Raw genomic sequence first — 18,679 nt, forward strand, 5'->3', positions numbered from 1 at the left:
CGAGGGCAACTTCAAGAGGTGTTGAAAGTTTCACAACATGAGGCTGAGGCTGCATGCAGTTGGTTGCTGATCTGTGATATATGCCCTCGCTTATAAATGAGTCCCACTGAAGTCAGGGGAAAAAGGCACACAGCTGGTCCATCTAGTTCAGCATTGCCTACTCTGTCTGGCAGTGGCTCTCCAGGGTTTCAAACAGTGGACATTTCTAGCCCCACCTGGCAATGCCAGGAATAAAAAATTGGACCTTCTGTGTGCAAGGCTGATGCTTTGCTACTGAGCTTTGGTCCTTCCCAAATTATGAGATAACGTGACTTACTTCTGAGTACATAGAACTGCCTTATACCTATCTCAGTAGTGTCTACTCTCAGTGTCAGTGTGTTCCAGGGCTTCAGACAGGAGGAATCTTACCAGTAGATGCTGGTGCCTGAATCTGGAACCACCTTCCAGCAAAGCATATCCTGTATCACTGAGCTTTGGCCATACTAATTCTATTGGTATGTCTTTGAGTAGGCATTCATAAGTTCATGCTATAAATCTCTGCACAGACACCCTTGGGAATGGGGTTGGTGGGGAGCATGTGCCTTTGCTGGCATCTGTTTGTGCCTCCCTAGGAATGCCCTCCACCCATCCTCTGAGAACCACAGTGCTCCAAATCTTGCACAGATGCTGGTGAACTCCAGAAATTCGAGTAAGCTAAATGAACAGACTCTACAGCATGTTGGGCTGTTAGAATTCCTTGGCTTCCCTACAATATTTATTCTTCAGCGTGGTAGATTTCTCTCTCTTTTCCTTAAATACAGAGCTGTATTTTCAAAGCCGAATTCCCTTCCTTCATATCTGCTTTCAAAATATTCCCCACAGGCGTATTCCGCAGCACATCATTGATGCAGTTATAACGCCTTAGTCACGGGTTGATACTGGACCATTTACACATTGTTCTGCTTTATTAGTTGTTTCTGTGATGCTGCCCCAGTGTTATTGTGTTGTTGTCATCTGGAGGGACACTTTTGTGCTATGGTGCAGCAAACATGGGGGGGGGGGGGACCAACAACAACAAAAACCCTCACGGAACATTTGCTGTATGAGAAGTTACGGGATTTCAGCAGGAAGCTACAAGACATGTATCAACTGAAAATGAAGCAGCATGTCCAGCCCAAAACATATGCAGGCACAAAAAGTATTGAAAGTGGGATTGTGTATAATTGTGCTGATATCACAATGAGCACAAATTATCATGAATGGAAGGGCCCTAAGTTCAGGTTGAAACATTTGCAGGCTCAAGTACTGTAGTATTGATAGCAGGAGCTTATAGAACAACCTGGTACCATGAGCACATTTCTAAGTTTCACAGCTGTGCAAAAAATCCAATCTCACCCGCTGAAATGATGCTTGGTTAAGCAAAACCTCTATTTAGATTTCCCATGCATTCAATAAGCTCTGATTTAGCGGGTTGAGAACAACTTTTGCAAGGCACATCCACGGAATAATGAGAAAAGCTCTTGTACCCCAGGGGAATTAATCTGCACACAATGTGATTAAAATACAGGTCAAGCGAAAGTGTGGATGAGCCCTTACTTGGTTTATCAAAGATAGGCCAAACATTGAAACGAGATTGAGGAAAAAACAGAGCTGTGTTTGAACTGGTTGCTGTGAACAAGTGGCCTCTAGCGGTAGCAATGAATACTTGCAAGGTATAACTAACTAGCAGGGGATTTTGTGTTGATGGTGAAATCATACCTTATATCTTCCTCTCTGCTCTTTGCCTCAATGTTCAAATGTTATTTTTGTGGTAGCACCTTTATTTGAACTGATTACCTATCATAGTTATCTATTATAGTTTATTACAGATATGATATCAGACATTCCCTTCCAAGGCAAAGCTGGTGGCGACCTGCAAAACAGTTTTTTCTATAGTGGTGCGAGGCATTCCACGTTTAGGTTATCTTCCACTTTTTATGTCTTCTGCTAGCATAGCAAATGAAACATTTTCCTTTTGAAACAAGCTTTTGAGTCTGTTGCACCTTAATGTATTGCTAGTGCTACACTTCCGGGGTTTTTCTCTTTCTTTTCTTTTTGCTGCTGTTTTGAATTTGTATATTTGTATTTTTAAATGGTTGTAATCATTGTTTTAGCTTGCTTTGTATTTGTATTTCGCTTTCAGAAACTTGTTTGTGGAGCGAGTACATATATATATATATATAAGAGAGAGAGAGAGAGAGAGAGAGAGATGGAGTTTATAAATTTTATAAACAGTCTCCTATGCTCTTAATGTACAAATTGCCAGAATGCCCTCCTGGATAACTGCTACAAAGATGCGTACTTGCCACTATTATCAATGCTTTTTAAAAATCCAAGTTAAATTACTACATTGAGTTGTACATGGGGCAGCTTTTGAAGACAGTCCAGAGACTTTGATTGTTGGTTATCCAGAGCTTGCCATTCTAAACATATAGGTCCTTTCTAAGTCCTGTTTTAAAAGGTCTGCATTGGTGTTGTTATGTACTGAAATTCTCACCCTGGACCAGCAGGAGGATACTGTAGATAATTTTCACTCAGGTGAAATAAGGGATTGAAAGTGCAAATAAGGGATTGAAAGTGACGTTCAGTGATTGGATGGTTACAGAAAATGGTTACTGTTGCGTTCTAGTGGAGCTCTATATAAGCAGGCTGGCTGAACCCTTCAGCCTGTGAATAAACAAGAGCTGTTTGAAGAATCACTGTGTCGTCTGATATGTTCACCCACAACTTAACAGGTGTCCTGTGTGTTTCTGGGCTCATATCAATGTGACCTAATTTTTTCAAACCCTAAACAGCTTGGGAAACAGGGAACTGTCTTTTCCCATATGCACTTATCCCAAATCCAAGTTGAGATGAGTTGGGTAGCAAATGGAGAGAGGGCCTTTTCAGTGATGGCACCCTGCTTACAGATTGTGATAAGTGAAAGAAGCACCAGCTCTTTCATCCTTTCATTATCCAGCCTTTTTATTTCTCCAAAGCATGTGGCATTTAATCATTGTTTTATTGCTTTATTGTTTACTGGTTTGTTGCATTTCTACAGTCAGTTACACCCATAGCAACTTACAAAAGATGGAACCCGCAATTGTTTCTCAGTATAAGCTACAACAAACCTTTGAGTATTTATAATTACAATTATTATGATTAAATGCAGCCTAGAAGTGCTCTAAGCAGACAAAATAAATAATGATGCTTGTATTTGTTCGTGCAAAACAGCTAAGAGACCTAGAAACAGGTATAAGTACCTGTAAGAAGAACATGCAGTGGAAATGATGGGGGAAACTGCGCAGTCAAATTTAGTGAGATTTTGCTGAAAACCCACTGCACACATCAAAGATTTCACGGTTATTGCTAATTCCAGTAATGGCTGGCAGGGTGTGGGGGATTGGAAGTGCAATTTGGCTTGGTGCCCAGACTAAATGCAGCCTCTTCCAAGCTGCTTTTCCTACTAGCGATATTTAAGGCCAAGTGACAAATGTTAATGAAAAGAAATTGCAATATATTTCTATACCAATCAAGCATCTTAAATATAAATTCAGGACCACGTTTCCTGGAATCAGACAGAACAAAGTTAGAAAGTACATGTTGTGTGTTGCATTTTAATGCTCAGGGAAAAAGGGGGGGCGTTGGGGAAAACCTTCATATATTCATTCCACGTAGTGGTATTTCTTCGCAGAAAAACAAGAAGGCTGCATGGTCTTTTGTAAGGAAAACAACAGTGGCCCTGAGCCTTCTCTTCGGAGCAGTTTCCCAAACCTCTGAATTAATACCGGAGGCACAACTCTTGCACATGAAATGGCTTGCTTTTAGAGCCTCATACCTGCAGCACAAGTTGCTGTCAATAACGTTACTTAGCCCAATATAATCTGCTCTCTCCAGCAGAAGCTTTTCAGGGTTGGGTGGACCCCTGTGCATTGCCAAAAAAGGAATGAAAGAGAAAACGCGTCAACAAATAAAGAGGACGAGTAAGGACACTGATTTGCATAGCATTTGCTTATGCCCATGTACACGTATAGCGGCAAATCTAGAAATAATTACTATAATTTAAATAGAAATAAAATAGATCTTACTATGGTTTGGTAGACTGTGGCCAGATTACCTGTCCAGGTGTCAGCTGCTGATGAGCAATTGCAAATCTCCTGCTCTCCCTTCCGGCACTTCTTTGCCTTTAAATGGAACTTGAGCTTACCAGCCCTTCAAACACAGGACAGCTGAAATAGACACTGTCTTCTGTAAGCAGGAAGATGACAATCCTATTCCAGGGTTTTGGGCAGAGGTCTTCCCATCACCTTCTACCTGTCTTCTTCCACCTGAACTTCCCAGCTGGGACCTATGATTTGGGTCTGAAGCAGAAGTAGCATTTAGCAAAATTTTACGCAACAATGAAACTTTTGTGGGCCCAAGGAACCCATAGCAATTCATTCAAATGAGGTTAATTGTCTTGTAGCTTCTTTTTTTAAAATAGCTGGGCAAAGAAGAAATGAATGTAGCTGGCAACTTAAAAGCCAGGGGAGAGGTTTGTCTCCCAAATTCTGTTATAATCAATGGGATACTATTTACATAAAAATAAGTAGGCAATACAAGTCATAAGGGTTTGCATGAATTTATAGAGTACATCCTGCTTTTATTCATAAAAAGTGGGTGGTGTTGTAGCAGGAAAAGTGGGGATAGCCCTGGTACTCACTTAATCTAAGCTTTAAATAATGCAAATGAGAACTGATTATCCAGCCATTGCAGAGACTGGAATTTACCGTATTTTTCGCTCTATAAGACGCACCAGACCACAAGACGCACCTGGAGGAGGAGGAAAACAAGAAAAAAAATATTCTGAATCTCAGAAGCCAGAACAGCAAGAGGGATCGCTGCACAGTGAAAGCAGCCATCCTTTTTGCTGTTCTGGCTTCTGGGATAGCTGTGCAGCCTGCATTCGCTCCATAAGACGCACACACATTTCCCTTTACTTTTTAGGAGGGAAAAAGTGAGTCTTATAGAGCCAAAAATACGGTATGTTTCCAAAAAGCAGAGGTGCTTAATGGAACCCCATCCATCTCAGTTTTCCCCCCATCTTTACCCACTGTACACCCTTACCTTCAATAATAAGAAAAAAACATATGGCTGTGCTGACATGCATCAAAATGCAAAGTAAGGTTTGGTTCCCTGAATGTTCTCGCATTTTGCGTTTGTACTGAGGCTCCATCTGGTGAACGAATGTAGTTCGTTCAAAAGGACTTTGTGTTCTGCCTCTGCTCTGTACACCTCTTTCCTGTCTGCAATGGGATGCGATGTAGATTTTGGAATGTTTTAACCTTTTTATTTTTATGATCTTAGGCTTTTGTGTGTTTTCATCCACTTGTTCAGATTTACCATAAAATCTTAACTAAAATGTTGTTACTGTTGTTGTTGAACCCAAAATCTTGAACACTATTTTGTGGAATTTTGTTTGGCCTAGTAAAGGCATTGGCTTTGTCATATGAATGATGAAGTTTTTCTTATGGGCAAAAAAAACAACTACTTTTCCTTTTCGTGTCACAAGAATCATCATAATGTAAGAATGGGGGTTAATGGGATCAGGATGATTGAGTGTGTTCCTTAATAATCCTTGACACAGAGCACTTGCAGACTGTTAGGGTAGGAATCGCTTACATTCCACCAAATTTTGGCTGTGCAAACAATTTGGTGCTCTTGTGTAACAAACAAGGAGAGCCAATGCAGGGTAGGATAGTGGCTAAAGTGTCAGAGTAGGACCTGGGAGCCCAGGTTTCTAGTCCACACTTGACCACAAAGCTCATTGGGTGACCTTGGGCCAGCCACAGTCTCTTAGCCTAACCCACCTAAGTTCACTGGCGGAGGAAGAGGGGGGTGGAGGGATTGCACTGCCCCCGGCACCACGATCCTGGTGAGGTGCCATTGCGGCTGCCTCCCCCGCGCTGGGCGCCACGCCCCAGGACGTGCGCCACACCCCTGCAGGCAGTGCGTCATGCCCCTGGGATGCGCGCCACACCCCTGCGGGCCGCATGACATGCCCACGGGATGCACACCACACACCCCGGGACGCACGCCAGTCACGCCCCCACCTGCTCTCTGACCCCAGTGCCGGAGCATGAAGCTCCAACACTGCCTAAGTTACCTTACAGGGTTGTGAGGATTAAATGGAGGCAAGAGAAATATATACAGTGGATGGTCGGGTTGCGAACGTGATCCGTGTGGGATGCACGTTCGCAACCAGCGCGTGCACAGACGCTTCTGCACACGTGCAAAGTGTGATTTAGTGCTTCTGCACATGTGCAAAGTGTGATTTAGTGCGTCTGCGCATGTGCGACTGCCGAAATCCGAAAGTAACCCGTTCTGGTACTTTTGGGTTTTGGTGGGTGCGTAACCTGAAAAAACACAACCTGAAGCGGCTGTAACCCGAGGTATGACTGTATATGCTACCTTGAGTTGCTTGAAGGAAAGTTGGGATATATAATAATAATAAAAAACAAAAAAACCTGCTTGCCTCCTGAAATAGAACTTTTTGGAGTAAAGAAAATGACAGGAAAATGTACTGCAAAGCATGGAGTGGCGGCAAAAGAGTTGGCAGGTAGCTGGGCTTAGAGAGCAGAGTGATCAGGGGGCCCTAGTAAAAGCAATACATAAATAAAATAGGAGATACAGCCCAGGATCTTACCAAGGATGCTGGTCCAACATTCTGCAGATGCCAACAAGAACACGCCTGTATAACTTCCCTGTTCTCACACTAAGGACCAGAGCTCAAATTTCCCCTTTTAATTAGCTGATTTTAATTAATTAATTAATTAATCAACCAACACATTGTAACTCTCTACTGTGTGCATCATTTCTTTACACAGCAACAGCCTCTCTTCTGAGGACTTAAGAGCCAAAAAGGTATTTGCTCTTGGGTTAAACTTAGCCTAGAAAAACAACAACATAATTGCCTACGATAGGATATCAGAAGTTAAACATTCAACAGCTGTGCACAGACTACGTGGGTTTGTATTTATGCTCCTGTCAAGGTATACCCTCCCTGAGATTGTAATAATTACTTATTTTTATATAAAAAAAGAAATATTCCCTGTCTTCCTTTAAGACGGGTAGCTGGATATCACTGGATCACATTCATCCAGTGCTTTACCAGCTGCACTGGCTCCCTGTGGAGTATAGGGTGAGGTTTAAGGTGCTGGTTTTGACCTTTAAAGCCCTATGTGGCCTAGGACCCACGTACCTACGGGACTTCCTCTCCTGGTATGCCCTGCGGAGGACCTTAAGGTCCACAAATGACAACATTTTGGAGGTCCCAAGTCGCAAGGTGGTTAGATTGGTCTCAACTAGGGCCAGGGCCTTTTCAGTACTGGCTCCAACTTGGTGGAACGCTCTGTCACAAGAGACTAGGGCCCTGCGGGACTTGACATCTTTCCGCAGGGCCTGCAAGACAGAGCTGTTCCGCCTGGCCTTTGGTTTGGACTCAGCCTGACCCTTATGTTTCCCTCCCCGTATGGTTTTGATCTATGGGGTACTTTTAAAATGAGGCTGCATTTTAAATTGTATTTTAACCTGTATTTTAAATTGGTCCCCCCCCACCCCCATTATGTTTTTACTGTAATTTTACTGGTGTTAGCTGCCCTGAGCCTGGCTCTGGCCGGGGAGGGTGGGATATAAATAATAATAATAATAATAATAATAATAATAATAATAATAATAATAATTGTATTATTATTATTATTATATCTAAGAACATGAGGAGAGTCTACTGGGTCAGGTTGATGGTCCATCTAATTCAGCATCTTGTTCTTACTGTGGCCAACCAGGTACCCTAGGGGAAGCACTAAAGCAAGACCTGAACATAGCTGCACTCTCCCCGCTTGTGATTCTCAGCAACTGCCATTCAGAGGCTTGGTGCATTCAGAAGAAGAACATAGCCATTGATTAACCCTGTCCTCCAGGAGGCTCCACACTGACTGGCAGCAGTTCTCCAGGCTCCCCAGGTCCTACCTGGCGATGCCAGGGATTGAACCTGTGACTTTCTGCATGCCAGGCAGGTGCTCTACAACTGAGCCATGGCCGTACTTGATGCAGGAGTCGGCCTGAAACCTGGGGGCGAGCCAGCAGCAAATCACACCATGCAAGTTGGAATTAACTCTTTAGTAGGAAGAACACGATCTGCACAGACTTGGTGGAATATCAGGCCTAATGAGCAGCTGTTCCCTGATAGGTCTTGCCCCATGGATCAGTTGCCTGCCTCCCAACAGCTGTCTAAGTCCCTTCCTCTCTAGGGTTTTTTCCAAGCAATCGGAGACTGTGCCTGGTTGCAGCCTGTCGCTGCACCGTCCATTTCAGCCCTCTTCTGGTTCTGGGAAACAGGAGCGGAGGGGAGCTTGTTGCAGCAGCAGGAGGAGACACTGGCCTCTTCGCCTCCCTCCCCCCTTCTTCAGCTTTTGCCTCTGATTCTGAATTTCTGTCTACCACAGACTCACTAAATCCTGTTACCTCTTCAGCTTCCAACATCTCCTCTTCCCAGTCTTCAGCTTCCAACATCTCCTCTTCCCAGTCTTCTCCCTCTGACCACTCATTGTCATCCCACCACCAGTCCCTGGGCTCTGAGCCTTCTTCATTCGGTGGTACCCCACCTGGTTTCACCTCTGTGTCCATGACATGGGAGTGCATGGAAATGAATCTAGAATTAGAGTTTGAATGAAATTCAGAGGTCACCCAGTCCAACCTTTGTGAAACTGGTGTCCTCCAGACTACAACTCCCATCAGCCTCAGCTAGGGAGTTGTAGTCCAAAACCAGTTTGGTGAAGGGTGCAACACAGGACACAACTACAGCTTAGGCACCTTCAGTGAAGGAGAACTCATCATCACCTCCCAAAGGCAGTTTGTCCCATTGTTGAGCTCCTCATACAATTAGAGTCTTGCTGCTCATGTTGAGCCAAATTCTGCTTCCCTGCAAAGTCTAACCATTGATCCCAGTGCTGCCCCAAGGAACAACACAGGAAAAGTCTGTTCCAGCTTCTGCCAAACAGACCTTCAGATGTTTGAAGAGGGCTCTCACATCCCCCTTTAATCTTCTCTTCTCCAGACTAAACAACTTGCCCAACTTTTTCAAGTGATCTTTAAGCAGCTCAGAACAACAACATTTTAATCAGGCATTCTCCAGAGGCCTTTGTTTGTTAGTGATTTTAACGAACTTTGGTCTATGTTCTATTTTTCAGGAGGGGGGTGTTGGTTTTTTTGTTTTTGCTGAGGCTGCATCTTCTCTGGACGAATACTGAGCAAGGGTTTTGTTGTATTTTGACTCTTTGTTGTATTCTTAACCTCTCTCTATAGGGTTTTTTTTAGGGGGTTGTTCGCCTCCCTGACTCTTTCGGAAAGGTGGGGTGCAAATGTTTTAAATAATTAACAGGGACCAGAAAAAAGAGGGACTCTTGTCACGATTACCGGTAGATTGCATTTTGTATTTTGGTTTTAGTAATTTGGCAACCCTAATAAAGCAGAAGCACTGGGTCTAATTTTTGTATTTGGCAACCTAGGAAGCTAATATTTGTTAGAGACATTTATTTCAAAAAGTAAAAACCAGGACCCCCCGAAAGTTGTTGAGCTTTTTTCAGACAAACCTCAAAGTTAGACAAAGCACTGCCTTTTGGAAATTCCCCCCACCTTTGAAATCCTGGTAATGTCCAGGAAAATCCAGATGTATGACAGCCTTACATTTATGCTTGTGTCATATTCATTCTTTACTTATAATTCTTTTAAAAACATGTATCACACCTCTTCATTCCATTATTTCCTTTCCTTTACCAAGTTTCTTTTAAAAGTTTGTATAATAAAGCCTTGCAGTTTCACTATCTGTAACCTCAGAGTCAAGCCGGAACAGAGCAGTTACATTTGAGCAGTGTGTGTTTGTGATTTGTTCTTTCCGCTTTGGATGCAAGGTGCGAAGAAGATCGCCCACTCTGGGCTTTGCTACTTTAATATGCAGATGTGAGACGAGAAGAATCAAGCTGCCAATCTGGACTTTGCTACTACATTTCCACACATGTGAGGAGGACGAATCTCAAGGAAACACAAAGCACAGCTTTGGGCAAGGAATAATGCTGTTTTCATCACCCACTGTCATTCAGAATCCTATGGGACAGGGTCTTATGCTTTGCCATCCCATGTGTATACAGTGGCGTAGCGTGGGGGGTGCAGGGGGGGCCGGCCGTACCGGGCGCAACTTCTGGGGGTTAGGGGGCGCAAATCCACGGGTTAGGGGGCGCAAATCCACGGGTTAGGGGGCGCAAATTACTTGCCTTGCCCCGGGTGCTGACAACCCACGCTACGCCACTGTGTGTATACAAGACAATTTTGTCCTCTCTTGACCTCTCACAAACACACCTGGTAGCAGAGGTGCTACCAAGGATTGAGGGCCCCCAATGCAATGTCCTGAACATTGAGGGGGCCTGGCCCCCCTCAAAAAAAGAGATTGGGGCCCCCCACAGTGTCTCAGCTCCCATGAACCGGGTGCCCTTGCTTGGTAGAGACATAGGAGAGGGTCTTCTAGGTGGCTGCTCCCGGACTCTGGAACTCCTTTCTAGTGAGTTGCTGACACCTGGGGCTCTGCGGACGGGTAGGTGGGAGGGAGAACGCATGCGCATTCAACTGCTTAAGGGCATTTATGTCACCCAGGAAATCTCAGCGGAGATAAGAGGAGTCATTCTGTTGTCTGGAGAAGTCACTTCCTGACTTGCATGGAGAGGCCATTTTCAACAGAGCTCAGCCTCAGAAGTGTGCAGCTGTACTGAGGAAGCACCAGGGGTTGAAATTTTGCACCCCCCAAACAATTTTGCGCCCAGGACAACTGTCTCTGTGACCCCTCCCCACTATGCCACTGTTCCCTCGCTACAGAAGCTAGACTGGCTCCCTTGGCAGGTGAAGACCTTTTTTCAACAGGCTTCGGGATAGCATTAAAAGCAGTCAGTTTCCCCAATGTTTTTAATAGCCCTTAGAGACCGACAGAGTTTAATTCTATTAATGCTTAAAAAAAATTAATTCGGCTGCTCTGATTTTATCTGTAAACCGCCTGGAGTACCTATGAGCGAAAAGGGTACAAACGCATAACAGGAAGCTCTCAACAAGGCCACACATAGCTGTCAACCTACCCTTTTTTGCGGGAAATTCCCTTATTTCAGCGCCATTTCCCGCTACTATCCCGGATTGTGAGATATCCCGTAGACTGTCTCCGGGACAGGTGAGGCTGCTGATCTCTTACTTTCAAATCTGAAAGTTGACAACAGCTATGCTGCTGATCCCTTCTTTTCGAGGCTGCTGATCCCTTATTTTCAAATCTGAAAATTGACAGCTATGGTCTTAACAGCAGGTGCTAGGAAGCCTGGAGCAACTAAAAGCGGGAGGACCTGGGAGGTTGTTTTGACTCCCCCTGGCTGGCACCCTTTGGCGCAGGTGCCCAAGCAACCAGGCAGCGGGCGCTGTGCGTGTTTGATCCGGGCTTGTGCGATCTGCTGACTGCTAATCGTTTGCTGCAGGAGACGAGCGAGGAACAGCGGCGGCGGCAGCATCACCCAGCAGCAAATCCGAGGAGGTCGGCGGAGAAGCAGTAGCGGCGGCCCCGCCTCCTTTCCCCTCCCTTTCCTCCTGCGCGCCGCTTTCTGCCGCCCGCGCCTCCTGTCCAGAGCGGATCTGCGCTCCGGCTGCCGCTTGCGATGGAAGGCTTGCCTTCGACCTCCTTGGAGCTGAAGAATGGAAACCCCGCCGCGCCGGCAGTTGCAGCAACAGCAGCGGCGGCGGCACCATCATCATCACCACCACCACCAACATCAGCAGCCGTTTCCCCACGATCCTTCCGCAGCAGCTTTCTGACACGTGTCCGGGACAAGCTCTGCTCTTGGTGAGCACAAAAGGGCGAGCGAGCGAGGCGCTGGCATCCGATCAATTCCCTTCGAGGATTTACAACCCGATTTTGAGCAGACTTTTGTTATCTTTACGCTTCCGGGCTGCGCCTTCCGTGGCGCACGTGCTTCTCTGAAGCGGCACGCGGTCGGAGCGCTTTCTGCTTTTGTGTGGGTGGAATAAGGAAATGTTCACGTGGGAAGCAAGTTTGTTCACTTTCTGGCGGAGGAATCCTTCCTCTTGAGTAGGGTGGGTTGGGGTTGGCTGGCTGAGGTTGTGCCCTCTGCACATGCTCAAGGCGTACTTTGTGTTTTTTTTGTGGTTAGTTCGTGAGCGCCACGGGGTATTCGGACAAGAGCCTTCGTGCATCCGCTTAAGTCTTGGTGGTTTATGGCTGACTAATACAGAATAAAGAAATTTATTTGGGGAGCGGTGAAGCACATGCTATGTAGGCAGAATGTTCCCGGCTGATTATTATTATTTTGTGTACGCTGCTGGCAGAGGCTCTGGAAAGTACCTGTAGACAGTGGGGAAGGGCCTTGGCTGACTGGAGGAGCATCTCCTCCGCATGCCTGCTTGAAACCGTCGAGAGTTGCTGCCAGTCAGTGTGGACAGTACTAAGTGGGTCAATCATCTGACTCCATCTAAGGTAGCTTATGTTCCTAACATTAGATGATAGCCTGACCTGGCATAAGTCAGCTTTCTACACCCTACAAATGTCTGAAGGGACCTAGGAGCAGCCTGTAGACTTCTAGAGGCCTATATGATGGCAGATCAGTTTCTTTAGGGTGTGGGCAGGGGCAAACCTAGGGACTGGTTAGGTTGGCCCTCAGCCCAAGGGCACAAAAATCGCCACAAAATACATTTCCTTGCCAAGGGTGCAAGGGAGCATAGGTATGTAGCCTCTGTGTGTGGGCTGAGATGTTGGTGCCAAACAAAATGCTTGCAGCTCGGTACTTGCTTGCCCCAACACCTGAGTGGCTGTTGGGTGGAGTAGCCAGAGAGGTGTTGCAACAAAAGTATTGGGAGGCTGATGGTTGGGAGGTGGTTGGCGATTCATTGATTCAGTATCGGATGGCTGTTTTGAATTCCAGGTTTTCTTTGCTCTGTAAGCCTTGCTCCTTTAAGTTGCAGACAGAATAATGGAATATTGGTTGTTATTGTAAAAGAGTATCAAAGGAAAGCCCAGCAGAAAAGTTGGCATCTATTTGCTTTTGCAAGAAACAGACGGAAACTTAATGTTTTTCCATTGGAATTGATTTGGTAGTGGGGGGGGGCGTATCTGAGTAGGAAATTCAATTTTTGTGGTGGGGGAGGAACCAGCTGCTGTGAAATTGATTGGAGGATCTGGGGAAAATTAATCTTGGCTGGAATGAATATTTGAAGCATTAATTTGGATGGTAAACTGTGTGAGAAGACAGAAGTGCCTGGCGTGCTCTGGTCCATGGGGTCATGAAGAGTCGGACATGACTAAACGACTAAACAACAACAACAACAAAACTGTGTGAACTTTGTAAAAAAACAAAACAAAACAAAAACCTGAGGGATTGATTTGGGGCATCTGGGTAGGGAATTAATTGAAGGAGAAATGATTAGTGGATTAGCTTTGCCCACCCACCCTGGCTCCATTTGTGGTTATGGTCAAGTCACCTACCTTTCCGTCTTACTTGTTTGTCGTTGTTGAAACGGGTTGTAGGTGCAGGAAACATAGGTTCAGTCCACACCTCTCTCTGCCTGGTACTCCGAGATCATGGTCTTGAGCAACTGACTTGCTCCATCTTGTTGGCCAGATGTGTCTGGGAAGGTTGAAGCATGATGGCAGTAGCATCCTCTTGGTCTTAAAAGGTATAATCGCAGGTCTGTGCACAGCACTCGGCAGGGCCTAGACAATCAGTTGATCAGAGGCTTCCCTGCAAACAGAGCTCACCTGAGGCAAAAGTGGCTGTTTGGGTGGGGCAGAACTGCTGTGCTTTTGACAGGTAGGTCCCTGCTGCTTATTGGGGGCATAGCTGTCAACGTTTCCCTTTTTTAAAGGGAAATTCCCTTATTCTGAATAGGATTCCTCACAAGAAAAGGGAAAAATCGGCAGCTATGATTGGGGGAGGGCAAGGCAATGGGGAAGTTGATCTCAAGACTGGTATGGCAATGTGTTTTATTGGATCAGTTTGGTGAATATGCTTTTAGGACTGGAAATTGCTTTGTTGTTAAAGTTGTACGGAGGGCTCCGTTCCAGCACCTCTCAGGTGGGTGCCATTGCCTTTATAAGAGAACAAGGGAGGTGTTCATGATGAGGTCTGGCACCCTTTTCTAGAAAAACAGCACTGGTTGTATGCTTGTATGACAATGGAAGTTGGCCTAATGTTTCTACCTGAACTGTTACCGTCCCTCTCATTATAAACAGACAATGTAATAGCTAGATATTGCTGTGCTTTGTTCAAAGCTAATGATTTGTTGCAGCCCTTCTGTGAAGTGAAGAAGGGTTAAGCTCTTATCCCTATACTGGGACTTGACTAGATTGGACTTCAGACCTGTCTCCCGCTTCTATATCCTTTTTTCCTTTTTTTATAGAATTCCAAACAATTAAACTAATGAATCTTACGGGGAGGGGGGTTGTCTCAGGCAGTCCTCTCCTCTCTTTCAGAGCCAAGCGATATAGGACATTGATAAAACTGCTTGCTTGAGACCTTTTGATGGAAATTATTGCTCTGTAAGGTTTAAGGTCCAGGTTGCAGAGCAGATTGCAAAGGAATTTCTGCTTCTTAAACTGGCAGCCAAGTTTTTTCTCGTATTATTCTAAACGAAGAACCTTGCATTGCCTCCTGGAAGAAAGGTCAAGTGATATATTTTTGCAGAATGGCGGGCCCTTGCGTCAAAAGGCCTTCAGACTGCAACATGTCATTGCTGTAAGGGGAGGGAGGACATGATAAAACAGTTTCAACTGGTGTTGAAGACTGAGGGCTGTGAATATAGTGGCTACAGGTTGAAGAACAATTAACCACAACTGAGTAGTTGTTGCTTAGATTCTGTTTTTCAATCTGAAGATTCCAAATTACTGAGGTTCTGAAATGCCTTGGCTAAAGTGGACGTACTTTTAATCCTGGCTAATGTTGCTTGGAAATTTAAACCCCATGTTAAACCCCTTCTTTCTTAAATTAGTGGTCCTTTAAAGTACTTAAATTATGCTGGATTGTCCCCCATTGTTCTTACAGCCCCCATGATCAAAAAAAAAAGTTAATTTAGGCCTTACAGTGACTAAGAGCATGGTGAAGGACAGGGAATTTTCTTGCACCACTCACCACTCTTTTAGGACAGTGGGGGTACCTAGGACCTAATTTTGGCCTATTTTTAAAGGCATTCTGCAAGGGATCAGCTCACTTCTCAGGCAAGAGTGATCTGACACTCTCCTGTTGTTGTGGAGAGAAAAAGAGAAAAAAGATTACCCACCACTTTCTTATGACAACATAAGAATTGCCTTACCAGAACAAGACAGAGGCCAGTTTAAGGCCTACACTAAAACTTAGGGCCACAGCAACTTTCTAAAGTCTCTTTGGGAAAAGGGAATTCAAAGTAGAGAAATGGCAGGAGGGCTTCCCACCATTTTGTGACTCTTAAACAAACGACACCCCCCCCATACCCCTGCAGCTTTTCCTCCCATGGCGGTTACTATTATTATTATTAATTGAATTCGTTCATTGCTTTATCTTGCCCCAAGCAAGTGGAGATGCCTGGGCACTGAGAGGGTGCCTGACATTTCCACCATCTCTGGAGGTATCTGCCCAGGGATCATTGGGTCTTGACTGTTTTCACACACTAATAACCACATTCTGTAGAATTCTATTGGTTATATTTTATCCTCACAATTGGAAAGAATTTCAGGAGCCAAAATGCATTTTCTGTGCAGCCTGAGCAGGGGCAGTTAACAACATCATAGTTCATTGTGGAATGAATGTCCGCCATTAAGAAAAAGAAGGTCGGAATAGGCGAGTAGATATGTGGACAGTCCCTGGATCAAGTGACTTTTCTTATTTAATTTCTCAAAAGTTATTAACCTAGCTCAAAGTAGTCATCTGAACCAGCCAGGTGTTGAACAGAGAATCAATCAAAGCCAGTCTGTTATTGGAAAAATGAGAGTTTAGATCTTGCCTTACCCCAAAATGGCAACTAGTTGTTCCATTTTGGCCACTGTAACATTGGTTTAAGGAGTCATTTGGCGCCTATTTAACGTATCTGAGTTTCTAACACTGTTCTTGTTCTTGATGTCTCATCAGCTATTTATCCCATTGACCATGATCCAATCCTGGACCAGAGAATAACATTGGGAGAGTGCTTTTCAATGCCCTGGAGATTACATAATGGGGTACTACTGCAGGGCACTATCTTATATTCAATGCTATTTAATGTCAATACGAAACTGCTGAGAGTGGTCATTAGGAGTTTTAGGGAAAGGTGCCATCAGTATGTTGATGACACTCAGCTCTATTTCTCCATAGCATCTGAATCGGGAGAGGCCATGCAGTCCCTTGGACTGGTGCCAGTGATGAGATGAAGGAGAGGAAAACAAGCTGAGCTTGAATCCTAGCAAGTCAGGGACTCTGTGGCCAAGTGCCCGAGAAACTGGTCAGTTGCCTCCCCTAGATAGGGTTGCATTCTCCTTTTTTGGAGGAGCAGGTTTGCAGTCCAGGGATGCTTCTGGATCCGACTTTGTCACTGGAGGCCCAAGTAGCCTCAGTGGCTAGAAGTGCCATTAGTGCAGCAGCTACAGCTGTTCCTGGATTGGCCACACTGGTTTATGCAATGGTTTCTTCAAGATTGGGCTACTGCAGTGCACCCTATGTGGGGCTTCCCTTGCAGTTCACGCAGAATGCTGTGGTATGGTTGCAAACAGGAGTGAGAGCCTGTCGGCGCATAACACATTGCTCAGATAGGTTGCTGATTTGCTCCCAGACTGTTCAAGGTGTTGCTGTAGTAGATAGGTAGCCGTGTTGGTCTGCCATAGTCAAAATAAAAAATTCCTTCCAGTAGCACCTTAAAGACCAACTAAGTTAGTTCTTGGTATGAGCTTTCGTGTGCATGCACACTTCTTCAGATACACTGAAATAGAAGTTGCCAGATCCTTCTATATAGTGAGAAGGTGGGGAGGGGTGTTACTCAGAAGGATGGTGGGAATGGGAGATAGGCAGATAGCTGGGAGAGCCTGTTGACGACTCTTAACGACTGTAATAGGTCTTACAGGAAAAGGCAAGGGGTGGGAAGGTGAGAAATGGTTTAGTTATGTATAGTGAGATAAGAATCCAATGTCTTTGTTAAGCCCAGGTCTTTTCATGGTTTTAAGTTTGGTAATGAGTTGTAATTCAGCAGCTTCTCTTTCCAGTCTATTTCTGAAATTCCTTTGTAGTAAAACAGCTACTTTGAGATCTTGTATAGAATGCCCTGGGAGATTGAAGTGTTCTCCTACTGGTTTCTCTGTTCTGTGATTCTTGATGTCAGATTTATGTCCGTTTATTCTTTGGCGTAAGGTTTGGCCTGTTTGTCCAATATAGAGAGCTGAAGGACACTGTTGGCATTTGATGGCATACACAATGTTAGACGATGAGCAATTAAATAGTCCCGAGATGGTATGTGTGATGTTGTTGGGGCCAGTAATGGTGTTGTCCGGGTGTATGTGGCAGCAAAGTTGGCATCTGGGTTTATTGCAGGCTCTGGTGCCAGTGTCTGTGTTAAGTCTGGTTGTAGTATTATTGTGGGTTAGGAGTTGTTTAAGATTGGGTGGCTGTCTGTAGGCAATGAAAGGTCTTCCTCCCAGAGCTTGAGAAAGAGAACTGTCATTGTCCAGGAGAGGTTGTAGATCTCTGATGATGCGTTGTACTGTTTTAACTTGGGAGCTGTATGTGATGACTAGAGGTTGCTGTTAGTCATTTGTGTTGAATGGTTTTTAATATTGAATTTTAAATTACTGTGCCACACCTTGGGATCGGATGGTGAAGGGTGGGTACAACAACAATGTGAGACTGTTGAACTTCCATTTAGCACTTATCGCAGTTCTGATCGTAATAAACAGCTTAATTAGATATCCTCTCACTTTGATCAGGTAGGAGGAGTTCTTCAACAGAATCCAGTGCAAATACAGTGGTGCCTCGCAAGACGAAAAGAATCCGTTCCGCGAGTCTCTTCGTCTTGCGGTTTTTTCGTCTTGCGAAGCAAGCCCATTAGCGGCTTAGCAGGCTTAGCGGATCAGCTGATTAGCGGTTTAGCGGATCAGCTGATTAGCGGCTTAGCGGATCAGCTGTTAAGCGGCTTAGCGGATCAGCTGTTAAGCGGCTTAGCGGATCAGCTGATAAGCGGCTTAGCGGATCAGCTGTTAAGCGGCTTAGCGGCTTGGGAAAAGGGGGGGGGAGGAAAACCCCCCCACAGGAACTCGCAAGACATTTTTGTCTTGCAAAGCAAGCCCATAGGAAATTCGTTTTGCGAAGCACCTCCAAAACGGAAAACCCTTTCATCTAGCGGGTTTTCCGTCTTGCGAGGCATTCGTCTTGCGGGGCACCACTGTATTAGCAGGTACATGGGAAAATCACCTGTCATCAGCTTCTGTCCAAAATATATTGAACTTATTGCAACTCTACAAGTTCTCTTGCCATTTGTACATGCGGCACTTCTGGAGTAAAAGCAACTCTTAAGTTAATTTAGGCTTCAGGCGCAACAGTTGAGCGCCCTCTTAATTTATAAACGCCTGCCTGGATTGCCATTAACGTAACGGTTAAAACATTTACCTGCAGTCACA

The 18,679-nt window shown here is 45.0% G+C and overlaps 1 protein-coding gene across 1 annotated transcript in view; it reads left to right on the top strand.

Annotated features, from left to right (window-relative positions):
• Nucleotides 1-11,277: 11,277 nt before the first annotated feature.
• The window catches only part of SLC35F2 (solute carrier family 35 member F2), a 28,467-nt gene continuing 21,065 nt past the window's right edge, over nt 11,278-18,679 (top strand). Inside the window, exon 1 of the mRNA XM_083499820.1 lies at nt 11,278-11,899. Within this exon, the coding sequence (XP_083355946.1) occupies nt 11,715-11,899 (185 nt within the window). The 5' untranslated portion in view covers nt 11,278-11,714. The remainder of the gene's footprint in view (nt 11,900-18,679) is intronic.

Source organism: Podarcis liolepis, assembly GCF_965112155.1.
Source record: "Podarcis liolepis genome assembly, chromosome: 4".
Classification (NCBI taxonomy): Eukaryota; Metazoa; Chordata; class Lepidosauria; order Squamata; family Lacertidae; genus Podarcis; species Podarcis liolepis.